The sequence below is a fragment of the Trichoderma gamsii genome, assembly GCF_001481775.2.
Source record: "Trichoderma gamsii strain T6085 chromosome Unknown Scaffold_3.2, whole genome shotgun sequence".
NCBI classification, from domain to species: Eukaryota; Fungi; Ascomycota; class Sordariomycetes; order Hypocreales; family Hypocreaceae; genus Trichoderma; species Trichoderma gamsii.
In genome coordinates, this window is record NW_020171340.1 from 1483358 (window position 1) to 1510429 (window position 27072).

The window sequence follows — 27072 nt, forward strand, 5'->3', positions numbered from 1 at the left end:
ATCCAAAAGGGGCTTGCCAACGCGGGCACTAGGAGAGCAATAAGTTGGATCTGTTAATTTAACTCTTGATCATTTAGACTGCAAACTTGATTATACACAGCTGCCCAGACTTACATTAATATCCCTCAAAGGCTTAATGCTACCTACACATATGGCTTGTATGTAGGTGTGCTCTTTCTCTACTAGGTAGTACTGCGGGCTCGGCCTCTTAGTAACTCGATATCGTTTGTCACGCTTCATGTCCCTTCTAGCCGCAGCTGTTTATGTAGCTCCAGTGCAGATGCGGTATGGATCTACCGCGGGGGGAAAAGCAACTACTCTGTCAAGTAGCTCCGGTGCTGTTTGCCACACGCGTGTGGTAAACATGATGGTCACATCACGTAAACAATAGCAATTAGATTGTAGTTACTCCGTATATCATCATAGATAGTACCCACGCTTGTACTTACAATGCACAGTTGCAGCTAAAGTTGTCATGAATCTGGCCGTCGGGCGGCCTATCTTGGAACGGAACCCTAGCCACCCGAGACAGGTGAACAGGGCACAGAGAAACCAATGCAGATCATCCCTTTTCGTCGCTGATCGCCACGAGGGGATTTCCTAATTCGGCCGCCTAGGCACGGTTACTAGCCTCTCGGGCCAGCATACATCCGCTCATTAGTACAACCTAAGCCTGGAGGGCACCTGAAATATCGCGATCACCACCGTAATTAGGGCGTTGGTCAGTGATATCATTGGTTCCAAGAAGTTAGATTCCGGCAACCCCACCATCCGAGCCGTATTCGTAATTCGATAGGATACACTACGCTCTTCTAGCATGCAATGACCGTAGCACCAACGCCGCTGTTTGTTCGTGACGGGGCTGGCAAAGGATCGGGAGAAACAAATTGCACGATCTCCCTTGCGTCGACACGGAACAGCGCTGGTGCCACCGTGTTGGGCACTCCTGTAAAACCAAAGCCATGTTTAATAGACTTTATTACTTTTGTTTACTTACGTAGACCTCAAGTTCCTGGTTCTCAAATACCTCTGATTTTCCCACAGACTTCTTCCTTCTCCAATCAACTCCGCAATTAATATCCAGCCTAATTGACCTAGTCTTGTTTAATTCACCACCATGTTCTTCTCCCAAGCTGCCATTGCTCTCTTCGCTGTTGGCCTCACCGCCGCAGCTCCAGTCGTTGAGAAGCGTGCTGCTATTACCGACGGTAAGTTATCTTCTTGCCTCCGTCCAAACATAAAGGGCAGAGAGGGAAAAATACATGTGTCTTCTATGATTCTTGGCTGATTATGCTTCATTAGCTGATATACTCAACTATGCTCTGACGCTGGAACATCTCGAGGATACCTTCTACCGCCAAGGCCTCGCCAACTTCACGCAGGCCGACTTCGCCAAAGCTGGCTACGATGCCACCTTCTATAGCAATATTCAGAAGGTTTCTACGGACGAGAAGACTCACGTCTCCTTCCTGACTTCCGCTTTGAAAGGTATGTCAGAGCTCGCCCATTGTGATGCATAAAGAGCAAGACAGTCTAGGAACATGACTAATTTCGCTCTCAGCTGCTGGTGCTGCTCCCGTCGAGGCGTGCACATATAGCTTTGGCGTGACGGACGTTCCGAGCTTCCTAGCTACGGCATCCATTCTCGAGGGCGTTGGTGTCTCCGCCTATCTTGGCGCGGCTGCCGATATCATGAGCAAGACCTATCTCACAGCGGCTGGCTCCATCTTAACTGTTGAGAGCCGTCACTCCTCTTACATACGCGCCAATCTCAAAGAAGCCCCATTCCCTCAGCCCTTTGACGCCCCTTTGACTCTGGATGAGGTATACTCGTTGGCCTCTGGATTCATTACCTCCTGCCCGTCGAGTAATGCACCCCTGCCTGTCAAGGCCTTCCCTAAACTACAGCTTGCCCCTATGACTGCCAAGTCCGTCACTGCCGGTGCAACGGTTACTCTTCTCACTCCTGTAAGTCTACCTACTGAACATACAGTTCTGGCATCACAACGGTCCTTGCAAATTATTTTGAAAGCAAATGCTTATTTTCATAGGGTTACACTCTGAAGGCCGAAAATGACGCTCAAATTTACGCTGCCTTTATTGCCGTCACTGGCCCAACTTTCGTTCCCGCTGAACCTGTCAATGGAGGCTTCTCCTTGACCATTCCCAAGGGCTTCGCTGGCCAGACCTATGTTGTATTGACCACCTGCAAGGAGGGCGTCTCCGACGAAACTACTGCTGCAGGTCCTGCTATCATCGAGGTATGCCCACTTCACGTCTTGATGTTTGTATTAATTTGTTCTGACAATTACTAGATCTCGGCCTAAACGCTGGACTAATTTGATTTTGTAATGCAAAAGGAATTTATTCCCTCCTAGATTGTTCAATACTCTGCTTTCCTGATTGAATGACTTTAAAAGGTTTATAGTCTGACGTTGCTCCATATAGTTCTAATATAGCTGTAATGAATGTCTTTAATACTTGGAAATGAACTGAGTGTCTTTGCTTCCCAGTAAGCACAAACGAGCGTGAATGCATACTAAGACTTCCTAGTACTGAAAATGATCCAAGTCTGAAAGTACTCGTGTTTGGTGAGAGGCACTACAACACAAAGACGCTGTATTAGATGCAAAGATGTCAAGACACACAATACTTATAATCCTGCAGAGTATAACCCCAATGCTACAATGGATGAAGATATGACCACATTGAAAGAGGTGTTGAGTATTGGCAAGGGCGCAATATAAGTGACGTTGATTGTAAATGCTAATAGACACGACGTCCTAGCTCCTTCTGATTGCGTAGACGAAGTGCTACTGGAAGGGCTGTCGGCCGAGCTTAAGACCGCCGCAGCATTCATCAACGACCGGTTGTGGTTGATCAATGGAATCCCCGATCATTTACGCTGCCTTAGGGACCTATGTTCGCAATATATATTTGCCTAGGCGAAGATCATCCAGGCCATGAAAAATATCCATCAATCACCCAAGTATGCCATCTACCATCCAAAATCCAAGACCGGCCTCATAATTTCCTTACCAGTCTATATAGTACCCTTGCTATATATCAAAGCGATAAAGATACCAATGACAGAATGAGAAAAACTCGATAGGAAAGGTCTGGCAAACTGATGTTTCTTTTACTTTTTAAGATCTAGCCAAGATCAGGACTGCTGGGAAGCTTGAAAAACGCAAACTTTAAGGGAAGAGATAGCCATGCAAGAGGTTTGGAGTAATATTCAGAATTGATCTCGATACAATAGGACTTCGCAATATTCTCTTCTATTTTAGAGGCGACGCGATTGCGGTCAAAAGATGGTTTCCATGGCTAGAGACAACAATATTGAGATGACAGCAGCGGATATCTCATATCCTATGCAACTTGAACCGAGAACGTACTGTTTACTACATAAGAATCAAGGATTCGAAATCTATACCATACTAACTTCCTATCTAATAACACTCTGTGAATAGTGACTCATTTGGACACGTTTAAGCAAATGGAGCATCAACCAATGAATACCGCACAGACTTGATCTGAGTATAATTCTCAAGGGCGTAGGAACCGAGCTCACGACCAATGCCTGATTCCTTGTATCCGCCAAATGGAGTCTGGTAAGACAGCATGTTATACTGGTTGATCCAGACGGTACTATGAATAGCGTTAGCTAGTTTCTATCCAGCGAAGATTGATACTAAACATACCCTGCCTGTATAGCGTTTGAGACGCGGATAGCAGTGTTGACATTGCTACTATGGATAGCAGCTGCAAGGCCTGTGTTTCCATGTTAGTAATTGCCCCGGGTAAATGGTCAATAGGTTTTACTGACCATAGTTGCTGTTGTTTGCAATACTGATAGCCTCTGCTTCATCCTTGAACTTCTGGATGGCTGCAACAGGACCGAAAATCTCCTCCTGAGCAATCTTCATGTCCGGTGTCACGTCGGTAAAAACAGTGGGTTGAATGAAGTAGCCTTTGTCACCGTGTCGTTTGCCACCCAAAGCAAGAGTCGCACCACCCTGTTTACCCGCCTCAATATATCCCATAATTCGGTCAAATTGTAGCTGTGAGACCTGGGGACCTTGGAAGGTCTGCTCATCAAAAGGATTACCAAGTTTGTTCTTCAGCGCACGCTCCGTGAATCGCTTAACAAATTCGTCATAGATGCCTTCCTGCACTAGGATACGAGAACCTGCACAGCAAATCTGGCCACTAGTATAGTAGATACCGAAGTTGGCCCACTTAATGGCATTATCCAAGTCGGCATCGTTGAAGATGATGTTTGGTGATTTGCCACCGAGCTCCAAAGTTACCTTCTTGAGGTTGCTTTTTGCTGCAGCCTGGAGGATAGTTCGTCCAACAGGGGTAGAGCCAGTAAAGGCGACTTTGTCAATGTCCATGTGGCTGGAGATGGCAGATCCGGCAACACGGCCGTAACCGGAAATGGTGTTGATTACACCAGCAGGGAAACCGGCCTCCTTTGCCAGTGCGGAGGCGTAGAGACCAGAAAGCGGAGTTTGTTCAGCAGTCTTGAGAACGACAGTGTTACCAGCTGCAATAGCAGGGCCGATCTTCCAAGCCCACATAAGAAGGGGGAAGTTCCATGGGATGATCTGACCGCAGACACCGATGGGCTCATGACGAGTGTAGTTGAGAGAGTTGGGATCCGTTTCGATTGTTTGACCGTGAATCTTGTCTGCCCACCCACCGTAGTATCGCAAGCAACCAGCAGCGCCGGCAACATCGATCCTCGCTAGGCTCAATGCCTTGCCGTTGTCAAGAGACTCAATAGCCGCGAGCGTTTCGAAATCACGATCAAAAAGATCCGCCAACTTCATGAGCAGATGTCCGCGCTCGGATGGGGTGATTTGATGCCATGTGGTTTGGAGAGCCTTGCGTGCTGCAGCAACAGCAATATCAACGTCCACTTCAGTGGCTTCGTGGACAGAGGTGATGAGTTTCTCATCCGCAGGGTTGTAAGTTTCGATTAATCCGCCTTTGGTTCCCTTCACAAACTCATTATTGATGAAACTAGCAACAGAAGTTAGAAGAAATGTTCGAAGTGAGTGTAATAGGAGAATCTTGATACTCACAGTCCGAGTGGCTGCTCATATGTAACAGTGGGGGTCTTGACGGTTGTGAAAAGTGCCATTGCGATTGATCTTGTAGGAGAAAAAAGTTTTTATTGTTTAACTGGAGATGTTTGTTGATTGAAGATGTTTGTTGATTGAAGATGCTTGTTGATTGAAGATGCTTGTTGATTGAAGATGATGCAGAAGAAAGTGAAGTAGAACAGGCTTGAAGAGAAAGACGACCGGTATATATAGCAAGTTTGCTCTTTGCAGCCTCCCCGCGAAATTGTTCCTTTGAGTATAGAATACGTCGGTACATGCCGCCATTGTCTTCTAGTTTATAATCTGCCATTTCCTGCATCCTTTGGGCACGGCTGATTCCCCAGATTCCAGCGGGAGCAGCGGGAGCGGGGACAAGCCCAGTCGGAGAAGCAGTCGGAGGAAAGTCCGACCAATGCCGACTGCTGGGCGTGGATCGCCGCAGGCACTCGAGCCCAAGTGTTCGCATCAGAATAATACCCCGGATTTCAATATATCATTTTGCACAGATCATTTGCATTACGGTTAAGTACTACTCTTTACTGTAGCACTAGGAAAGGAGAGGCGGGTTTCTTATCTTCCTTTCTAACCCCATTCTCTACACCTCATTCCTCATGGATCTCAGAGTTTCCAAAGTATAATACACAGTTAAAAGAATAAATTCAGTCTCTTGATGCTATTCCTAATTTTCTATGCTACGATTATACAGGAACGTGTAAAAATTAGTAAAGATTATGCATCCGAATGGCTGCCGACGGGTTCCGGGTAGCTATAATACAGTAGCACGTGAGGATATCTACATGTACGCTAAGCAAGTGATCTCATGCCCGATGCTGTTTGATGCTTTTTTATGTCATGGGGAAGAGAGAGACGGGATCAGCCGAACCTCTATCTTTAGTAATCTATCTCTTTCTGTTCTGCAATTGTTAGCCTACGGGAAGTACCATATGGTACGGTATAGTAGTTCAACACTGCCCGACGAAAGCGGACTCTTTGGGGTCGATGACCTCGGCTAAGACAGAATGCAGCGATATGATTCGCCCCTGAATAACCTGGGGAAACTGCCCGCTGCGTCATAATCAACGGATACGCCAATTGCAGTCGGTATTACTAAGCTCACCCCGACCGTTTGTCCGCTCGGCCTTAAATGTCCGCTCGCCTCCAGGCATGGATGTGGTGGACTTTTCACACGCGGCTCGTCCATCTTCATCTACGCATCTTGAGATTGCCCCAGACGGCAAGTCGCTTGTGTATCTTAGTAATGGGGATAACGGATAATAAACTTAGAGAGCCTGGCCGGCTCTCGCGGTACTCCTGCGCTACATGTCGACACCAGAAGAAGAAATGCGATAGGCGCCAACCCCAGTGTTCTCTCTGTCAGCGGTGCGTGGCTCTATTGCGCAGAGTTGTTAACACAGCACACTAATTTCGCCGGCCAGATATGATCGTGCCTGCGTGTATAAAAACACAAAGAATAGCGCGGTTCTAAGAACCTCACCCGAATCTTTAAGCGGGGTTCCATCGACCACCGTCGCCAAAGGCCAGCCAGACCAAAATGGGTTCCCTGCCGTATATTTCACCGACTCAGCACTATTCTTGCGATCTGTGGGTAGTTTACCAGATGCAAACTTTCCCATCAGCCCTGACTTGCTGTCTCTCGCTGAGGACGTGGCCACTGTGAGGAAATTCACCGAGGCGTTCTTCTGTTACAATTACCCATGGGCTCCGTTTATATGTAGAAGGAATTTCATGGAAAGGATTCTAAATCCTCTCGGCGGACGGCGCTGTGAGAATCTACTGCTCATAGCTGCTATAAAGCTCATCACAACAGAAGCCGATGACCATGCGGGTTCTACTACGTATTGCAGCCTCAAGAGAGCTTTTCTGGAGGTAGAGTTGAGTGGCAGCTTGACATTTAGAACGCTACAAGCACTTGTTCTCGTTGCCATTTATGAACTTGGGCAAGCTATTTATCCCTCAGCTTACTTAACAGTCGGTTACTGCGCCAGATATGGCATTGCACTTGGCATCGATCGAACAATTGATTCCCTCTACTCATCTAAACTGGATGACTCGGAAGAGGAGAGGAGGACATGGTGGACTATTATTCTTCTAGATCGGTATACAAGGCAGTGGAAGATTTGCATGGAGATGCGTGCTGATCAAGACGTAGATACTTGAACGTCGGTTGCCCGGAACGAGCTCTATTGATCGAAGAGCCTAAGAATACGAGTGTACTTCCGATGGATGACAAGCTCTGGGAATTGGGGGTAGGCGCTTTTAAAGACCAATCTTATGCCATCAATTTCTCGTGGCTCCCGAGTTTACTAACATCAATGTAGTATCCACCTCCCAATCCTCCACTTGTTATATCCTCCCCTCCAACAGAGGCTATGGGTCGATTCTGCCTGACAGTTCAAGCAGCGTATTTGCTGGGAAAGGTACTAAGATTTACTAGTCCTCAAGCAAGTGAACATTGTATCCTAGAGCATGAAGCACAACTACTCGATAGCACAATTGCCGCCTTAACAAAGGTTACACTACAGGAGAGTGTGAAGCGAGGCATAAAAGTTTGCTGTCCTACCACAATATGTCACAGGTATTGAACCAAAAATATCCAGTTCTTCTCGTCAAACACTAATTTTATAGCGCACGACTCATTCTGAACCAAGAGATGGCCTGGATTAATCGGCGCAACTCTCTTGTAAAGACAGATATAGTAGTTGAAGCTCAATCAACTACAGCGGCAGATATGCTAACTCTCTCATGTTACATTCTTCGAACAGGGCTAAGTGGAAATGATGACATTTCTCCTTTTTGTCATGATGCGCTCTATCGTTCCGCCATTGTCTATTCCCAAATTCTGCAAAAGTCAGACTCGGAGGACGCCAAAAACGCGATCCACAATATCAAGCAGAGCCTGAGAGTAAATAGTCATCGTTGGAAGGCTGCAGGTAATTAAATCTCTCTGCTCTCTATCTAGAATATATTAACACCGTTTAATCTAGCGACATACCTCCAACTGCTTGATGCTAGGGATGTTACTGGTATATTATAATATATCGGTAGCAGGAGTTGTCGATTTGTAATACAAGAAAGACCGGAGAAGTAGCAGTTAAGTTAAGTGCTTGCACAAGGTTTACCCTTGGCGCAGCAACCTACTCTACACATGCAGGTTCACGACAATAGAACTACTGCAAGTATAGAAATTACCTACTATTATTAACCGCTTCCAACAAATTGGAGTCTACTATACCGGATCAACATGAATGTCGCTGCGCGCTAACAACCGCGAGCGTACATTACCCACACTTTCAAAACGAAATTTTCCGTTCAATTATTACACAGCTCATCGAAAACTATTAGTTGTCTTCAGTTGTCAATCATTCCTGCTGTTTGGCCTAGTGATCCGGATTGCGTGGCCGAATACGCACAGTGTAATAAGGCTGTTTGGAATATACTACTGCTAATGTGAAATGACTGGGACTCCGCTCAAGAATATAAAGCACGAGTCCTCTTTCATTGACTTTGGAAACTTGAACGAACACACAGTGTTATTTCCTAAGCGCTATTGTTGCAGCCACTTTCAGATGGAATTAAATAATTATAAGCAGTCCTATGTTTAATTAAGGCTTAATTTAATATGATAAGTGTGAAAATCAATATTGGGTTACTTTTTGGGTATAGTAATAATACAGTAAGAATTGTGTACTAGGTAACATTACTTAGGGATTTAACTTGGCTTTCTTTTAAAAGTATAATTCTTAAGAGTTTTCCTTATCTGTCGCCGCTGGCAGCAGAAATATTGCTGGTATAGCAGGTATCTTTGTTTTTGCAGCTGTGGCCCCTTATTTAATAGAGTAATAGTCAGTAGCCACTAGCGAAATGTATTACTTTTCTTAATTTAGTGTTTACTATATTTTTATACTAGACCTAAAGGGTAGTTGCGTAGAAAAACCATTATAGGACGGACATTGAATCCCAGATTTTCGTGTTTGGGTAAGCCTGATCAGTGCAGGGGCTTAACTACTCTGTTTGGGCAAGCAGTTCGACTCTTGTGCGGAACTGGCTCGGCGAGGATTCAATCATTGTAGCCGAGGTGGCTTAGAGCATCTCAAGTTACAGAGTACGCCGGAGACGGTAAATTTCTGGTCTCCGGCCTATGTTTGAGAATCTAAAATTATGTGGCGTGCGGCCGAGTTGCCTACTGGATTTGGTCCTAGCGTCCATAATTCTCGACTTGAAGATAAGTCTTTGTGGAGCTTTTACATCCCCAGTTGTAAGATGTCAAAGGCATGCTCTGTACCAGTCTATGCCGAAAATCCACCAGCTGGCGCTTCTCTATCACAAAAAGTAGTGGTAAAGAAAACTGAGCTAGTGTGAACCGTAATTTGCGAAATATAAAATGTTGCCTTGTGCCCGCGCTGTAGTGCATGCAATCTAGATCTGGCGATAATTCACATGCTGAAAACTTGATATAATGCATTATCTAACAAGAATCTGGGCTCATCTTGCTCTCTTAATTCCTCTTGTGGCCAAGTCCTTCGCAGTGGCTGTTGCGCACCAAAATGTTCTACGATTGAACCCGACTCTGCTGTACAACATCTCTACCAACTTTGCTGGCAACTCTTCGGATTCATTTCTTCAGACCACTGGCCTTGACAACTCTACCGCCATGATGAGACCGTTCATTGCCTATGATGACGAGTTTGAACATCTACTGGCAAAAGATGCCACGCTGGAGCATCTATACACTAACCCAGACAACAAGCCAGTGGCAGACGAAATGGGAATATGGGTATGGGACCACAATGAAGTATGGATGTCGTCAAGTTCGGTAGATAACATCAGCTACACGAGCATTCTGGACCTGAGCGACCAGAGTGTCAAGCCCTTGCTCGTCTCATCCAACGGTATTCCAATTCTTAATCCCAATGGGGGTGGATACTTCAACGGAAAAGTATATATCGCAGGGGACGGAAACGCGACAATCCCGCCGGCTATCTACGAGATCGATCCGGTAACTCTTGATGCACGGATTATCATCGACAGCTACTTTGGTCTAAGACTTAATGGTCCAAATGATTTAACCTGGGGCTGTAGGGACAATAATTCGTGGTTATTCTTCACCGACGACCCCCTGAGTTATTATTACAGCAAGGGTGACTTTCCCACGATTCCTGATGCAACGTGGCGCTGGGATCCTAAAGAGGAGACATTGCTGCCTGTTATTGACCGCACGGATATTCTCATCCCAAATGGGATCCGAGTGAATAAGGACAGCACCAAACTATACGTAACCGATACACCGAGTACACAAGTCCCAGGCAGTGGGTTTGAACAGACATCAACATCGCCAGAACAATATTATGGTAGTGATACTTCGGCAATATATGAATTCGATCTTGGCCCGGATGGATTTCCCTATAACAAGCGCTTGTTTGGCATCACCCAGCGTGGTATATCTGATGGACTGCATCTTGATGACGACGGGCGGATCTGGACTGCAGAAGCGGATGGGATTGTGATTCGCAGTTCATCGGGCAAGGTTCTTGGAATGATAAACGCCTTAGCAATTCAAAGGCCTAAGGTCGCCGATTCTAGTCAACTTCCGTTACAGAACTTTGCTCTAGCAGGAGACAGAATCATTATTCTTGCGTATACTCAGATATACCAAGTAAGACTTAGTCATGCCATAGTTAAAAGCATGACCTAGACTCTAAGTACATAAATATAAGCTGCGTTCTTCACATAGTAAGGGAAATTGACTACTATAACTTAAAGTAAGTAGCACATACATAGCTAATGGTTACTAAAGCGGCACTAAGCTAGTATTACTGAAAACGTGCTGCGTGCTTAGTTCGGTAGCAGATAGACTATCATATGTTATCTGCGAAGTCCCTACATGTGGATTAGCTCTTACTCACCACAAGAACTAGGGATAGTTGATTTTAGCTATTTACATGTACTTATGAACCGACATAGACTTTCATTGTGATTGACTATGCAGTTCAGTTCATAACACAAATATAACCGTGATAGAGACAGATGCCTCATGGAATTCAAACAAATCAAATGCTGCTATTAACATCAAAATCCTTTCGAAACAAAAAGCTACTCATGTGGTTTCTTTCTATAATTAAACAAATTCCAAATCAGAATAGCATAGCAACCATGCTTGCAAGCAAACGAGCTCCGACCTTGAACTTGTAACTTCATCATCGCGAGGAATAAGGTCTGCGACCGAAAGTGAATTAGAAATTCGATTTGCCAATCTGGAAATCCCTGGTATCGTTTCAAAATTTGAGGGCAAGGAGGAACTCCGCCTGTTCGGTGAATCTCACTGGCGAGACACGCCGCGGTCGTCCTGCTGTAGTTTTCGCTGCCAGTGCGCGAGAGCGTCAGGAGAAGCTCGTCTCACCATGAGCTGGAGCAAACTGTTAGCAAGAAAGATGCCATGGACGATATGGGCAACTAAGACTTACCCATTTCAGCCCCCCTTCCAGAGCATCCAACTTTTTGTTCTTCCCCTTGGATGCATCTTTCTCAGCTTTGCTCAAGGTCTTCTGGGACGTTCGGTCAGTCAACCCTCGGGCGAACATGGCAATGGGATCAGTGCGACCATTTTGACTCGTGGGCGGCAATATTCGCGACAGAGGGGCAACAAGATCGCCGTATGACTCTATCCGTGCTTCAGGCGATGAGTCGCCGTATGTCCTCCCCCTGTTCGCATTTGAAACAATTCCGACTTCAGCATCAATATCTTTCGCTGTGCCAATACTACATGTATTCAAAAAAAGTTAGCACCCGCTGTAAGGGGCTGCGAGTTACTAGCTAGGGACAACCGTACCATAGTTCGACACCTCTCGGTAGGAAGACGTCCATATTGGCTGCAGATAAGACTCGGGATATGGAAGATGCATGGCCAACTGCTGCACCAATACCAACCCCAATCTGGCCAGCTGTAAGTCCGATGCCAGCAGCACCAGGCCTGGGAGTTTTGAGATGAGTCTATTGCGGTTGCTCTGAAGACGTGGGGACTGGACTCACACAAACCATCCGGCTATGTTGGCTCCTTTCTGAAAAATCTGGTTCTCAGGATTAGGCAGAATGGCAACATTGACTGCATCTACTAGTGCGATGAAATCCGTCTCATAGATGCCGTAGTGTGCCAAGTTGTCACTGTACCCGCGAAGAAAAGGCTGCCCCTCCCCGTAGGCGATCTGTGGCAGAACCAGAGGGCGAAAAAAGTCTTGTTCGCGTAAAGAGCTTCGCAGCTGCATATCCCTTGTGGAAAATGGAGGCATTAGCCTGTCATCATGATATTGACGACCATGAAGTCGGTCGGACTGGTGGTAAGGCGGTGCTTCATAAGAGCCTGCTTGCCGCATCGGCATCACATATTCAGGATTTCCTGGAGATTGGTAATGGTTCCGATTGAGAGTTGTGCCGTTATCGTCATAATACGCGACGCTTTGGCGACGCTGTGAGCGGTCCCGGAGATCATCCTGCTCAGCATAGCCATTTTCGTAACTTCGTGGCCGTGGACGGCTAGAAGATGCGTACTGCTGCTCACCGCGATACACGGAGCTTCTTCGATCGCGACGGCTTCCACTGTTGCTTGATCTGTTCCTATCCAAGAAGGATAGGTTTGGCCCTCCGAAGCCATTATTGACTTGATCGGCTCCAATAGCCGACCGGATCGTATCTTTAATTATTCCCATGATTTGTGATAAGATTAAAGATCTTTACAGAGAATACTACACATCAAGGTTGCCGTCGGATACCTCTCTTTACTTATAGAATGCAACCACTTGGCTACTAAGACCTTGCCCTTCTGCGACCCTTTGCCGGCAACGCCTTCAGCTCACGGTCGTAGCTATTCTATTCCTTTTACAGTACTCTTTTCGGGCAGTGGCCCTCCCAAATTTTCGCAGCCATTTGCTAGTACTACGTTGTCAGATCTTGTGTCTTTCAACGCTGACTGTCCAGAGCGGCACCGCCGCTTACGCGTAAGCACCGAGTACTGAGCAATCCGGCCGCTAGCGATCCGGCCGCTGCGGCTTTGCGGACCCGCCAGAAAGAAGATGGGCTGAAACTGCTTAGCGCCGAAGTGAGTACCAGAAATGGAAAGGCTCATGCATGTGTGTCTCACAAGTTTCAAGTTATCGATCTGCTTCGGTTTCGAGAAGGGCGAATCTACAGTAAGCTTGTCGCAATGTTTTTATGAACGACACTGCTTTGGCTCGAAGGGACTCAGCCTTGTGCTCGGCAACTCCGATCCAAACTGGCATTAGACTTTTTTCGTTTGATCGTATTCATCATAGCTACAACCATGCATCGTCTGCCACCAAAAGATAGTGGCGCCCTCCCGTCGAACTTCGGACCATTCACGACAGATTCTTTCTGCCTTACGGTGTATAAAATATTTGACGCAATATGGTGGCGCAGTAAGAGCTTGATGTAATTTTTTTTTCTTTGCTCGATGGTCCACTTGTTGCGGTGCGCAATGGCTTGCCAGATTTTCGCCGCAGAGTCTACCCTTTTGGGTAACCTTTGACTTCAATATTGCCTAGCAAAAAGCGCCAGATGCGAAGTACGTCTTGTAGAAAGATTTAAAAGGTCTCCGAGGGCGACATGCACAGATTTAGGGTTAGATAAAGAAAACCTTCAGACATCCTTCTATAAGAAAACATTTAGACATCCTTTTACTGTTAACTGAGCAGCACCCGCAAAGGCCAACCACCATAACAAAGTCAAAGGTTCTCGTGTTACCAATATCTATCCAAGCCATCATGACTCTAAGTGCTGCGGGCTATGTATCTATTGCGGAGCTCATAGTATACATACCGGCTCTTATCGCGGCCCTCGTGGTCACTTCACGCCATGGGCTACACCGGGCATCAGGCTGGATATATACCATTATCCTGTGTGGTGTCCGCATCGGTGGTTCGGTATGCCAGCTCTTGACATATCATGATAGCTCGACGGGACTCTTGAAAGCTGTCATTATCATGGATTCTATTGGCATATCGCCACTTCTACTTGCGACACTAGGAGTTCTCTCCCGGTTGTATGTTTTATTCCCCCCCAAAGTTTATTGGTGTAAATACTAAGAAGCATGGTAGCGTTGATTGGATTAATTCTCGCGGTACTCAAGTATTCGGCATGAAACAGTTTCGCCTAGTCCAACTTCTCATCACTCTTGGCTTAATTCTTAGCATCGCCGGCGGCACTTCTGGGTCATCGAGTAATGGTAAAGTTACAGTCTCTACCACTGCCAAAGTTGGTGTTATACTGTATATTATTGCCTTTGCCGGAATTACCTTTATACTGGTAATTTCATCTGGTTATAGGACCGCTGTACCTATCCAGGAACGCCGCAGCCCTGTCTCAATAGCTATTGCCTGGCCGCTTATTTTCGTGCGCCTTACGTATTCAGTTCTAGCTATTTTCCTACACAACAATACCTTTTCAGTTGTAGGTGGAAATGTTGGGGTACGTGTTGGATTAGCTGTGGTGGAGGAATGGTTGGTTGTCATTGACTACCTGATCTTGGGATTTAATCTTCAAAAGCTGGAGCCCGAACAGCAAGGAGAACTTGCCAATCGACAGTGGAAAGACCGAAGACAACGGCGCCGCTGAGGTTTATTTCAAATAACTCCATTCGAACATTGCCAACTATTACAGATGGCAACTCTAAGATGGTGTGAGTGAGCAGTTGGGCTGGGTTTGAGAGGCAATTTTTTAAGGCGGTGCAGCCGCTTGAATGACAGAAGTTAGTGTTCATATTACGCAACACACTCTTTTCTAACTTGGAGGAACTTGGAAGGATATAGATTATAGATGGTTCTTGATTTAGAAAATCTTAAGCACGGTGCTTGCTTTCGCAGGAAAATCTTGAATTTCATCGTACCAAACTCGAGAATCACTTTTCAAATAATCCAGTTGCCTTGCTTTTTGTCGACTGCAACCGATCAAAGCATCAGATAGTCCTTTCAAATCCATTGGCGTTTACAAGTTTTGGCTCAAAGTGCGACCTTACCAACGAGAAAGCACCCTTCCTGCCAGCGTTTGCCAGTATTTGGGCCAATGCTGTAGTCATCGAAAGAGAAGTTCGGTACTCATCAAAGCGTGTGCGCGCTACTGCAGATCCCATCTTTCAACTGACAGCCATAAAAATGAAAACAGTGGCAGAACCATACAGAAAAGCGACGGTAAAGGGGGAAGCCCTGCTGGTCTCTTATTCAAAGAACGTGTCTAATCTGTCGTGGTGCACTTATCTTTGGATTACGAATAGTTTGTAAACAGCTTAGACACAAAGTCGACTATTTTATATTCGGAAGTCAATATACTACTGTCAATCTTCAAGTCCACGACATCCCTGTACATAACCACCGCCACTACCACTACCCCCATCGGTGTTGGCACGACTTTCTGATCGACAGCGATGAATCCGCATCTCTCATATATTGGCTGTGTGGCAGTGGTTGCTTCCAAGAGTATAGTATCCCTTTTACATCAGCAGATCTTAGGCCCCGACGTCACAAGTGTCTAGCTAGACCTTTCCTCATGTAGTCCTGCCGCATGGCCACAACCTCGAAGTATTACTGGGGTGAGCTACCTCTTCATCTCGAGTGTCCACTGGCCGGGATGCTGAGACACTGGACTGAAATCTCTGGATTTCGTTTTTGTCGCCATCTGTACGGCTCAGGAGGCGAGTCTATTGGCGCTCCGGGGCTCGACCATTTCGAAAATCCCACGATCTTGTCTGGCGAGGATGAAGCTGACTGGGTTGTGACGAGAAGATGGCTTTCGGATTTGTCAGTTCATCTGCGAGACTTTTGTTCCAGCAGTTTGCGCTTGTGGGTGATAGTACGCGAGAAGACCTGAGAACTGATCGTGTCCTCTCCGAATGTAAGTATGTATGTATGTTCCGACCATCCGCGTAACATCAGATGCCCTCGCTTTTTGTAGTTCAAATTATGATAGGAAAAAAAAAGGAGTGGAAAAAGAAAAAAATAAGAAAAAAAGAAAGAAAGAAAATCAATCTGGTCGAGCGTGAACACACACAAAAAAAAAAAGGAAAAAACCGGCTCTGAAGAACTCAGTTTGGGTTCTGCCATAAACATACACGATTCTCTTAACAAACACCTGCTGGGCCGCCCCATGGCCGATAGTTGCTGAAAAAGTTTACCAAATATGCTCTGCTGTGACAAATCACAAGTTCCCCCAAGGAGCCGCACTACCGGTGGTTAGCCAGAGCCTTACGAATCCCGAACAAGCGTGGCACATTCATACAAGCTCCAGCAAATTCCCCGCAGAGTCAACCTTGGCTGCACCGTAATGCTTTCTACATTTGGGCCTTTCAATGTCGTGTCGGCAATTCGGCGCCGAGCGTCGACAAGACCCACCGAGGCTCTTAGCTTAGGCTGAGTTTGCGCTACCAGCGTGTGCCTAGCTGGCGCCTCACGGCCGAGCTGCTTACCGAATCTGATAAAAAGTGAAAGTTTGGAGACGTCTGGCGAATTCTATTCCTGCCATGCGGCATCCTGACTTCATGTCCCATCGCTCACAGCTTGTGTGATTTGATGTCATCAGAGACTAACACTCAGTCCTGCGCCTCGAGCTGCCTCGCAGACTTCCTTTTTCGGCTGTTTCTTGCTGCTGAGTTTCGGCGCTTGCCTAATTTACTACAGAATGGTCTATCGAGGCAAGCCAAGTCCTTCTTGTGAGCGCTGCCGGACTCGCCGCTTAAAGGTACGTAGGTAGGATTCTTCATGTGCCATATCAGTGCGATGCGCACATCGTCGAGGCAAATAGCCATGACAGGACCATCCATGTCGGGACGCGCACTCATCGTGGCTTGAGTAGTGCAATTACCAGAGACCTTCGTGCGCTACATGCATCCGTGCAGGTGCTGTCTGCACTGGTTATCGGGATCAGTCGGACTTCGGCTTCCAAGACCAAAGTGAGGAAGTTGTCCGCAACTACCACCAGTCTGCCAAAAAGAAGGGCAAGGAGAAGGAGAAAGAGAAGCGATCCATCACGAGTTCCCCAATCTTGCCAAGTACTACCACAGGTACTCTGGTAACCCCGGCATCGTCACCCCCTTCGGCCGGTAGTCCTCCGCGCAGTCTTGCTACGTCCGTTCAAGACATCGCAAGAGGCTACCTCTACACCAACTACATGACCGGAGGTCCTCGGACCCGATACATGGCGTATCTGGTACCACTGATGGAGGACCGCCAGAACCGCGCTCTCGACGCGGCTGTAACCGCCGTCGCATTGGCCGCTCTCTCTAACATCCATGCCTCCCCCAGGACCATGCTCAAAGCCCACGTCGAGTACTCTACAGCCCTGAGCGCGACGAATCAAGCTCTAAGAGATCCAAATATATGCAAAAGAGATGACGTACTCGCCGCCGTAGTAATGCTTGGCATCTTCGAAGTGAGTTTAATGTTTGCTTCCACGGCGCCTGGTATAGCTAAGAGGCTGATGAATCCGGTGTAGATTGTATCCTGTACCGATACGTCCTTCATTGATCGTTGGATGAACCATCTCGATGGTGCCGCTAAGCTGCTGGAAGCTCGGGGACCGGAGCAACTTTCTCGTCCTGAGGGGTTAGATATGTTTACTCAGCTACGAGCTCAGATTGTAAGTTGGCCCCTGGAAACATTGCCCTCCTAACAGCACTCAAGACGGTTATTACTGTACTATGTTGATAAGCTCTTATTGATATACTTATTGTACATACTAACTAGAATTATATAGACCTTAAGCGAAATCTACCAACAGAGGCATAGCGCTCCGATACTCGCCCAGCTAACCGAACAAGTCCATTGCTATCGAGACGCAAAAGATCATATATTAGATCAACTCGGTTCAATAGTGATCAAACTCGCTAACTTCTGCGCCAACGTCAAGGAAGGGCGCTTCGAAAAACCCGTCGAAATCATCCGTACCGCCTTAAGCATTGACGCCGCGTTCGTGTCGCTTCTTATCATCGCCCCTTCTGCTTGGAGTTATACTATTGCCAAGGTACCGACGGCGCACAGTGCGACTCTAGCTCCCCACATTTGGGGTCCAACTTATCACATCTATAAGAGTATTGCCGCCAGTTCCATGTGGAACAATTACCGCTGCGCGCGGATCCTGATTCAGGAACTAATACTGGACACATTGGATGGCATCAGCGCCTCAACAGAAAGAGATATTGCCTTTCCACAGCGACACACCCTAGAGTTACAGTGCCGCCAAACAGCACTGCAGTTAGTGGAGGATATATGCGCCTCCGTGCCGTTCAGCTTGGGCTCGGAGATGGAGATGGAGATAGCTTCTAACAAGTCTGCAGATTCGGCTGCGGCCAACAGCCCAGCATGCGCGGGTGTCGCAATCAGCGGATCAGGAGGGCTTACGCTAATGTGGCCACTGCTTGTTGCTGCAAATTCGGGCGTAGCGCCCAAGGATTTGCGTAACTGGATTGCAGGCTCTCTTAACAAGATCGGCCATTCTATGGGTATTAACCAGGCGCTAGCTATGTCCAAGTTGCTTCAGGATCAGATGAAAACGCGTGCTTGGCTTTCCTAATAGCTTTTACATTACAGCAAGCTGTAGTACCCAGTATTGGAATTAGTAAACTTCTTTGTAAAGGGTTTTATATTATTTACTAAAACAAGGCCTAGGCTACTACTACTAAGGAAATGTGTTTATTTCGTGCTCAGTTTCAGCTAACTTAGTATTGCATTCGCTCCATCGGCACCGTTGGCACTGCCATTCTTTAGCCAAAGCTGGTTGTAGGGTGTACGTGAAGATTTTGATTCGTGGCGGAGCAATATGTACTAATCATTCGCTATTATAGAAACTTACGAGAATACTTAGCATGCATAAAGTAAGAGCTAAGGATTACATGAGCTATAGGGGCTGAAATTGTAATGGGGGTTCATTATTGAAATGTCAGCTGGATACCATATTAATCTCATATACCAAAATTATCTAAGCTATCTAAGCTATCTAAGTTATCAAAGCTGAAATTAAAAAAGTCCATTAAGCCAAAATCTATAGAGACCTTATATAGCTGATCAGCGGGCATCCAGTTGCTTGTAGAGAAGCCACAATCTTGTTCGCGAACCAATTCGAGTAGCTGTAAATCATCAGACATTTTCCTAGGAAAGGGGAACAACAAACTGCAATTTAGAAAAGACTCGCAGCCCCAGGTTGGTATAACATTGCTTGCCTTGTTTCTTTTCTGCGATTGATCTCTTATCTTTTGTAGCCAGTCCATTTTGTGGATAATCATATCAGCGTCTCCATATCTTCCTCGCATACGTTCCAGGACCGAACGAAGCACTCCAATCATCCTCTGCCGCCTCGCCTCGGCCCTTGTGCTTGAATCCTTGACTTGGCAGCAAAGTAAAGGGAGTGAGATAGATAGACAGAAAAACCCGTGCATAGGGAGAAGGGACACGCTATCGTCTCGACAATTAATTTCGTCATAAAGCTCCACGGCGCAGGAAGCTGCTACAAACGACGAAATTGATGGTGGGGGCAAGTGTTCCTTTTGCTTCTGCCTTGGTAATTGACCCAGAATAATTGTGACAAAGTACTGAATGAATAGCTCAGAAACAGGGCGAGAATAAAGTTTTCGATGGCCATCTCTGTCATAGAGACACAGTTCTGGTGGTAAGTGCTTGATCCAGTCCACCAAGGCATCACCCATGCTGATCAGGCTAGTAGCTGCGCCTTGTTGCTCCGCAAAGTAGTCGGATAAGAACTCTAAAATATCGCAAAGTTTGGTTGTTTCAATGAAGATTAGCGAATCGAGCCCAGGATTATCAAAATCTTCTGCTTCTGGAGGCTTTGTGTCATAGTCGTTGCATCGCAAGAGGCGTGGCCTGCCCCAGCACGCTGTGAGAAAAGCGTCACTGTTCTGCCCTTGTTTGTCAGATTCAAAATGTTTTATCCGACGATATCGAATAACGTACCCGAAGATACCAGAAGATCCTCCGCAGGTGTGATGTATCCTTTCGATTCTTATAAGTGGCTTCTCGGTGTAAGCCGATTTGAAGAGCTAGACTGATACCGGCACTCGTCCAATATAATGGGCCGTGAAGACGAATAGGACTGGAAGGTTCAATGCTGAGACAGGACGCCAAACATATCGCTTTAAGGGTAGAGATAGCGTCTACCTCGCCACCGGTTGCCAAAAAAAGCTTCAGTTGTTGATAAAAGTCAACAGCAACTTGTGGGCCATCTGGATCGTGACGCATAATATTACCAACCATACACACCGCCAGATTCAAAGATTTCGATGCTCCTTCAGGTCCAAGGACATCCTTAACATCGACAACAGGACAGTAGTGAGATGTGTTAGTCATGTATGCGGCGAACCAAGCTTTTAGAAGAGTTGGCCGAGGCAGAGCAATCGCATTGACTGATTCCGAAACTGAACCTTGAATTGAGCATGTACCAGAGGGAAAATCTTTCTGATTACCCCCCGGGGCGGTGTATGCGGCAGAGTCGTCGTACAAAAGCCCCGTGGAGCAATGAATTCTGAACTCGTGGTTACTTTGGGAGGCGGGCAAAGCCGTGACTGAGGTATTAGCTGCCCTACTGTTTGAAGATGCAGGTGAGGACAAGCCCGGTTCTTCTTGCGCATTTATTGTGGGAGATTCTTGCCAATGATTTCTATAGGCAGCTTTCTTCTTACTTCGGCAGCTACGGCGTTGACTGGTCAACCGTGGTCAATATCGTTCGGGTGGCTGAGAAAAGTGGAGGACACACACACAGGTCTGTTGCAGACGTCGGCAATTTTGACATATACCATCTGGGCTACTTGTTAAGTCACATTTTACCTAAGCTAAGCGTCAGCATAGTATGGGCTTCATACGAGAAACAATGGGCTCATCTTACTTTGCGCGCATGGCACTCAGTACACACGATGCGAGCTCGTCGTCGAAGCGGCATGACAGTCGATGAGTTCGAAGATGTTGGCCGGCTTGTTTTAGTTTAAGCGGTTGGCCAAGTAATAGTAAATGTTGGAAGGACATATCGCCTTATACCGGGCAATCGGTAGACGGCAATCGGTAGTCGGTAGTCGAGACAGGAAGGAATCTGATTTATCAGCACATGGCGCGTTATTTATTGGTAATCAGATCGCCTAAAGTGGATGCTCTCCAAAAGTAACCCGCTGTGACACTGAGCCTTGGCTAATATAAAGTCTTAGAATACGTTTAAGGTAGTACAGAATAACAACAGACTCAGTATACGTACTAGAGTTTAACTTACTTCTTTATAATAGACTTAGTATATGAAAGCTTCTCTGAACATATATAAACTTGCCTTTCTATAAGAATGTTCGCTTCCTGTTCATAACAAGATATATTCGAAATATTTGAAGCATCTTGTAAATTGACAGGTCTCATAGTTAAGGAAACCAAAATAGGTCAAAAATCTACTCTATACATTAATAAGACACAGCATGCACTTAACAGGCATCATACGCCAAGATTCAAACAAGACAGTCCATGTAATAATAGCAATCGCAAATTATTATAAAGACAGTGCCAGGATAGATCACTCATTCATGGCCATTAACTGTAGTTAAATGTTATTAGCGGGCATCAACTGTATGACATATCTCCAAGTACATGTCGTAGTCAAACACTAACACCATAACCATGTAGATCCGCTAATCGGTATGCTGCATTATAGGCTGCATAGCCGGCAACCGAAAACCGAGACTTGAATATGAGATACCCAACTATAAATTGAGACATGATGGACCGTATACTATCTCACTCCTACTGTAATTCAGATAACGTACTTCAGATTGAGTCACCGAGATGGATTCCTTTGATATTCCTCCTGGCGCAGCTGCTCGTGTTTGCATCATTGATACGACTATGCGCATGTATGGCATGCCGACTGACCTCCTACTGAGGCCCAGTGTAGGTGGGTTTGAGAAATTTCCTCCATTGGGCACATGGTCATTTCTAGTCGAGAATTCAACGGGTCGAAAGGTGCTCTTCGATCTTGGTTGTCATTGCGACACAAAGACACGCGCTCCTCTGATACAGAACCAAATCACAATGATAAACGGTTCACTTGATGTAAAGGCAAATGTTGCAGATATTATCAGGGAGCACGGTCTCAATCCAGACCGGATCGAGAGTGTTGTATGGAGGTAAGCCTTGTTATGTGTTTTCCTCCTATTCACGGATTATTACCGCTTTTACTCATACTTATTTGACGATCTAGTCACTGGCACTTTGATCATGTTGGCGACATGACAACCTTTCCGGCGTCTACAGAGCTTGTTGTTGGGCCCGGGTTTACGAAGGCATATTTTCCTGGATATCCCACCCACCCAGATTCTCACATCCTCGAGAGTTACTCCCAGTAAGTCTTTTATACTTCCACAATTTTAAGACATATCGCTAGACTAATAGCACATCAGAGATCGCGATATCAGAGAAATTACATTTGAAGGACATAACTCCATCCATATAGGAGCTTTTCGTGCCTTTGACTTTTTTGGCGATGGATCGTTTTACTTACTAGACACACCTGGACATTGCACTGGCCATTTGTCTGGACTAGCGCGCACTACCACTGATCCTGACACTTTCATTTTGATGGGAGGCGACTTGAGTCACCATGCAGGTGAAATGCGGCCCTCTAAAGCTCTGCCCATCCCCAACGTTCTCAGATTTGCCTCGACTAGTAAGAGAGCAGCATCGGCTTTCACTGGGGCTCAGTTCCGAAAAATGAACACCCAGCGCGGCCGTCAGGAAAATGAGCCGTTTTTCGATCCAGTACTTGCGGATGATGCGGCGGTAGCAACAGAAACTATCAAAGGCGCACAAGCCGCGGATGCTCGAGATGATGTGTTTATGATTCTTGCACATGATATGACAATTGAGGGTATTGTTGAGCTCTTTCCTCAGTCAGCGAATGAGTGGAAGAAGAAAGGCTGGAAGAAAGAATCAATGTGGAGCTTTTTGATTGATCTGGCAGCAGAAATTTCTTAGGGATGTGGTTTAATATAGACTATACTAAGTGAACTAAGTGTTTTTATAATAATTGGCTTTCCTAAAGGTTAACGCTGTGTCGCGGTTAACATAGATAATTAGCTGCTTGGTCTGTACTTAATCTATAGTACATACTGATATATGGAAGATGAAACACCGCTACAGCCCTCTGATCCGATTCTCCCATCTGCTGTCTCCAAGTAATCATACAAGCTTCCGCTGCTTCCGATACTCAAAATACATGTCCGCCACGAGATTGAAGTTCCAGCGTATATCAGCCTGTTATTTTAGAGGTTCATTGAGTACATGTTAAATGCTGCCTAGTGGCCTCTTGTAGACTAAAGCTGCCCCTCCTAAGATAATTAACTAAAAGCTTTAGGGACACTAATTTCGCCTTTCACTATATCAAGATTCTATATTTGTTCCCGATGTAACAAGAGGTTTAATTCAAACTCTGCCAAGCAGCAGCATCTTCACGATTCTCAAAGCCATAACATTTGCCATTTGTGCACTCCAGCGCCAGATTTTGCAGAACACGATGATCTTAATGACCACTTGGAGGTATTGCACTTTTTTTGCACTTGTTGCAACATAAAATTCGCTACCTCGGAGAAGCTCTACGAGCACGATGTCGATGAGCACAATAGGTGCTCAACGTGCGGACAGTATATTGAAACACCAGCTAATCGAAATAATGTTTGTCTATTAAACCATGCTTTACATATAGTAACCCAATAGTATCTAACGTTTTCAACGCTCCTCTTATTACAGCATCAAATCACTCATGCCCCAAGAACCGTTAAGTGCTTTGGCTGCCATCGCTGCTTCCGGACAAAATCCGCTATGATGCTGCACATGGAAGCTGGAACATGCGAATCTGGCGTCAATCTAGATACAATCACCACTCTAGCTTTTGAGTGCGACCAGTCACAGAATTACGCATCTACTCATGAAGATTTTAACTTTGGATGTCCAACTTGCCAAATACCTACCTAGTCAGAAATCCCTTGGAAGTGCTGCATGTCCATAAGAGGCGGAACCGGTTTTGTGGCTGGCACAAGTCTTCAGCTCAACGCCATGCCATGTCCAGCCACTTTGGATGGCGATCCAATCTTGTAAACAGCCACCAAAAGCGCTCGGAATGATGATAAGAGTTATCGTCATCTGGTCTACAGCTTGGTCCATCCTGGCTGCCGCCTAATCTCAATCTTGCTGAATGATCGCAAGTGAGCACGATCGACACCTATCGTCCGCGAGCTGTTATGCATAGAAAGCTTATTTCGATATGAATTTCTGTAGAAATGGAGCGCCTCTCTGTGGTAAGTCCCTTTATCACTTAATTTAGGCTTCTACGGTTTTACGTCACATAGGTACTTAGACCCAGATATAATGGATAAGGCAAGCAGCTGCAATATTACCTAGAACCAGCAACTTATAATATAGAGGTAAAGGCGCATATATTTATTAGCTAAATTGCCCTGTCCTAGCTGTATTATATTTAATTATTAAGTATATTATATAAGTTATATAGTTAGTAAATACAATTTAACTTATATTTAATATTATTATTCTATTAATAATTAATTATTTAAGCTATTTAATAAATATAATTAATTTAACTTATACAGTAAATTATTTTATAAAAGTTAACTAAGGTTAATAATTAGCTTATATTAACTATTCATAAAGCTAATATAAAGTTATTATAAACTTTTTATTAATTAATTATTTAGTTCATATTTAATTTATAATATATACCAATCTATATATTGGGTTGTAATAACTATTATATATTTACTTTAATATAGCATATACTACCTTGAGTAAATTGCTTAAATATTATTATATAGCGAAACACTAAACCAGGAGCTCTTGGCTATATAACTTACAATAGCCTTGTATCTCAGGTGATACCACGCTTGTGAGTGGCGCGCCGACGCTGGAGTTTGCGTTCATTATAGTAACCGTCGGCCTCGACGCCATTGTCCACCTCTATTGCATCGAAAAGGCTTGTAGGCTAATCACTTTGCAGTCACATCGATGTTGCCGTCTATCTGTGTCGACAGACTTTAGGCCAATCTCGAACCCTCTTTCAGGCCAAGAACATTGCCCTCATCGAAAGGGTTTCGGTACTAAACAGAACTATGTTGAAAAGAGGAACGCACGCAAAGCCCATCACCAATCAGGCCCAAATTGCATCAGATCGATCCCACACCTTGACGCTAGGCCCCTTATATTCTTGATTCTCTTGCACCATTCCAACTCCCTGGCAAGTCCGCGTCGACGGAAGTATCTACGCAGAGTCCACTGCGTAGAGCACGTCGCCTGGGCCCCGAAGAGGCCGTTATCATTGCGGTAGCAGAACTCAATGCTCTGGCAGAGCATGCGAGCTAGTCCATCTGCCTCTGCCAGCATGGAGCTGCTGTTATCTGACGGTGATGGAGATATGCTGCCGGTACCGTTTGGTGTGGTAAATTCCAACGCTTCAAGGAGGAAAGCTGCCTCAATGACGTGTAGCATAACTGTAGAGCAAAATATCCATTGAATCGCGCTTCCCATAGACGAAAACATCAGAGCGAACGGAAACAGCTTATCTGCGTATCCCTCGTCGGCGGGGTGATTCATCTTGGACATGACGGTCCAGTACAAGGGGTCGGGCGCTACGCTGCGTTGGCGAAACTGTCTCCAAGAATCGAGCTCTTCAAATTTTTGTATGAGGCGGGCGCTGTGCTGCGAGGCAGCCAAAGGGTTGTTGCCGCTTAAAAGGATTGCATGTGCTTCTTGCAGCATAGAGGGTACATCGACAATTATATGCATCATTCGGACGAAGGAGTCGTCAGCACCCGAAGGGCCGATTAAACGTCGCCATCTGTCTGCTTCAAGACCAAGAGAACGTCTTTGTCCCAACCCTTGAATGACCTAGTGGGGAATCAGGGGTCAGCGAGGGAGTTGACATGATTGTGAAATTGGTGATTTGGTAGCTATAAATACACATATTATACACAATCGCACGCATAAGCTTCTCCAATTCGCCGTGGCCTGCTCCGGCACGCCGCGATTGCGAAGGAGTTCGGATATGCCCTGCGCGTGGGCGCTCCAGCTTGAGTCCGTGGGGAAAACGAACAGCTGTCTGATCAGCCACATTCTCTACTTACTCCCAAAAGATTGGAGGAGTCTGTAAGCATACCTCACATGTCGATAAGGCCACGATGGCAGCCAGCATCTCGTCGCTGCTCGGCTGCCGAGAGTCCAAGTCTTCAATGAGCTTGCTCAGAGCGTGGTTGTAAACTTGGCCTGTCTCGTCCTGAGACAGGCACGAATCACCAGACAAGTTGACCTGGACGGCGCAAAATGCTAGAAGAGAGTGATCGAGGGTGCTACTTGGAGCCTGCATCTGGCACACGGCCCTGATCCAGGACGAGGGCGTCGGGTCGTCGCCGATTTCGTCGCATGTTGCGGTGTGTGGCTGAGGGAGGTAAATGCCTTGAAGAATGCGCAAAGCTTGGGATCTGAAGTATGAAGTGTCGTAGTTTGGCTGGGAGAGCTGGGCACGGAGTTGATGGAGAAGTCGAGCCCATTCTGAGGATGGAGAGCACTGCTGGCGCTGGTGTAGCTGGGCATCAGTGATGGCAGAGATGGCAGTGACATTAGGATGGTCCGGGGTGCTGTTGATCCAGAGCATCGCCTGCTCGTAGCCCTTGCATACAATTCCGGCCTTGATGCATCTCATGCACGAGGGCAATGTCAAGTCGCACTAGGAGGCGAATTAGATACAAGGACCGGACGGGACGAAGCGGGACAGGGACAGGGAAGGGTTCGGCAGTGAGTGGGAGGATGCGAGCAATACCTTGACACGACGCCTCTTGCAGTCCCTACAAGCCTTTGATTTTCCCGGGATCCCGACCATATTTTGGATGTTGGTTCGTAAT

At 46.1% G+C, this 27072-nt stretch overlaps 9 protein-coding genes across 9 annotated transcripts; 5 read left to right on the plus strand and 4 right to left on the minus strand.

The window, feature by feature from the left end:
- Positions 1 to 1117: 1117 nt before the first annotated feature.
- Positions 1118 to 2327, plus strand: TGAM01_v201467 (hypothetical protein; the record flags this gene model as incomplete). The annotated part of the gene is made up of 5 exons (XM_018804822.1): positions 1118 to 1208; positions 1303 to 1488; positions 1562 to 1968; positions 2052 to 2261; positions 2316 to 2327. 5 exons carry the CDS (start codon positions 1118 to 1120, stop codon positions 2325 to 2327), a joined length of 906 nt encoding a protein of 301 aa, XP_018662090.1.
- Positions 2328 to 3491: 1164 nt separating this feature from the next.
- TGAM01_v201468 (aldehyde dehydrogenase) lies at positions 3492 to 5152 on the minus strand (the record flags this gene model as incomplete). The annotated part of the gene is made up of 4 exons (XM_018804823.1): positions 3492 to 3651; positions 3705 to 3774; positions 3830 to 5031; positions 5094 to 5152. The coding sequence occupies 4 exons, from the start codon at positions 5150 to 5152 to the stop codon at positions 3492 to 3494; spliced, it is 1491 nt and encodes a 496-aa protein (XP_018662091.1).
- A 4439-nt stretch (positions 5153 to 9591) lies between these two features.
- Positions 9592 to 10827, plus strand: TGAM01_v201469 (gluconolactonase; the record flags this gene model as incomplete). Its single annotated transcript, XM_018804824.2, has 1 exon — positions 9592 to 10827. One exon carries the CDS (start codon positions 9592 to 9594, stop codon positions 10825 to 10827), a length of 1236 nt encoding a protein of 411 aa, XP_018662092.2.
- A 624-nt stretch (positions 10828 to 11451) lies between these two features.
- TGAM01_v201470 (hypothetical protein) lies at positions 11452 to 12835 on the minus strand (the record flags this gene model as incomplete). The annotated part of the gene is made up of 4 exons (XM_018804825.1): positions 11452 to 11538; positions 11597 to 11891; positions 11962 to 12102; positions 12162 to 12835. 4 exons carry the CDS (start codon positions 12833 to 12835, stop codon positions 11452 to 11454), a joined length of 1197 nt encoding a protein of 398 aa, XP_018662093.1.
- Positions 12836 to 13906: 1071 nt separating this feature from the next.
- TGAM01_v201471 (hypothetical protein) lies at positions 13907 to 14756 on the plus strand (the record flags this gene model as incomplete). The annotated part of the gene is made up of 2 exons (XM_024548770.1): positions 13907 to 14184; positions 14240 to 14756. The coding sequence occupies 2 exons, from the start codon at positions 13907 to 13909 to the stop codon at positions 14754 to 14756; spliced, it is 795 nt and encodes a 264-aa protein (XP_024406586.1).
- A 2055-nt stretch (positions 14757 to 16811) lies between these two features.
- On the plus strand, positions 16812 to 18701 carry TGAM01_v201472 (hypothetical protein; the record flags this gene model as incomplete). The annotated part of the gene is made up of 4 exons (XM_018804826.1): positions 16812 to 16842; positions 17029 to 17561; positions 17625 to 17768; positions 17886 to 18701. The coding sequence occupies 4 exons, from the start codon at positions 16812 to 16814 to the stop codon at positions 18699 to 18701; spliced, it is 1524 nt and encodes a 507-aa protein (XP_018662094.1).
- Positions 18702 to 19411: 710 nt separating this feature from the next.
- On the minus strand, positions 19412 to 20930 carry TGAM01_v201473 (hypothetical protein; the record flags this gene model as incomplete). Its single annotated transcript, XM_024548771.1, has 4 exons — positions 19412 to 19511; positions 19556 to 20040; positions 20096 to 20840; positions 20899 to 20930. 4 exons carry the CDS (start codon positions 20928 to 20930, stop codon positions 19412 to 19414), a joined length of 1362 nt encoding a protein of 453 aa, XP_024406587.1.
- A 1025-nt stretch (positions 20931 to 21955) lies between these two features.
- On the plus strand, positions 21956 to 23143 carry TGAM01_v201474 (hypothetical protein; the record flags this gene model as incomplete). The annotated part of the gene is made up of 3 exons (XM_018804828.1): positions 21956 to 22296; positions 22371 to 22511; positions 22570 to 23143. The coding sequence occupies 3 exons, from the start codon at positions 21956 to 21958 to the stop codon at positions 23141 to 23143; spliced, it is 1056 nt and encodes a 351-aa protein (XP_018662096.1).
- A 2175-nt stretch (positions 23144 to 25318) lies between these two features.
- On the minus strand, positions 25319 to 27050 carry TGAM01_v201475 (hypothetical protein; the record flags this gene model as incomplete). Its single annotated transcript, XM_024548772.1, has 4 exons — positions 25319 to 26062; positions 26156 to 26269; positions 26331 to 26897; positions 26991 to 27050. 4 exons carry the CDS (start codon positions 27048 to 27050, stop codon positions 25319 to 25321), a joined length of 1485 nt encoding a protein of 494 aa, XP_024406588.1.
- Positions 27051 to 27072: the final 22 nt, after the last annotated feature.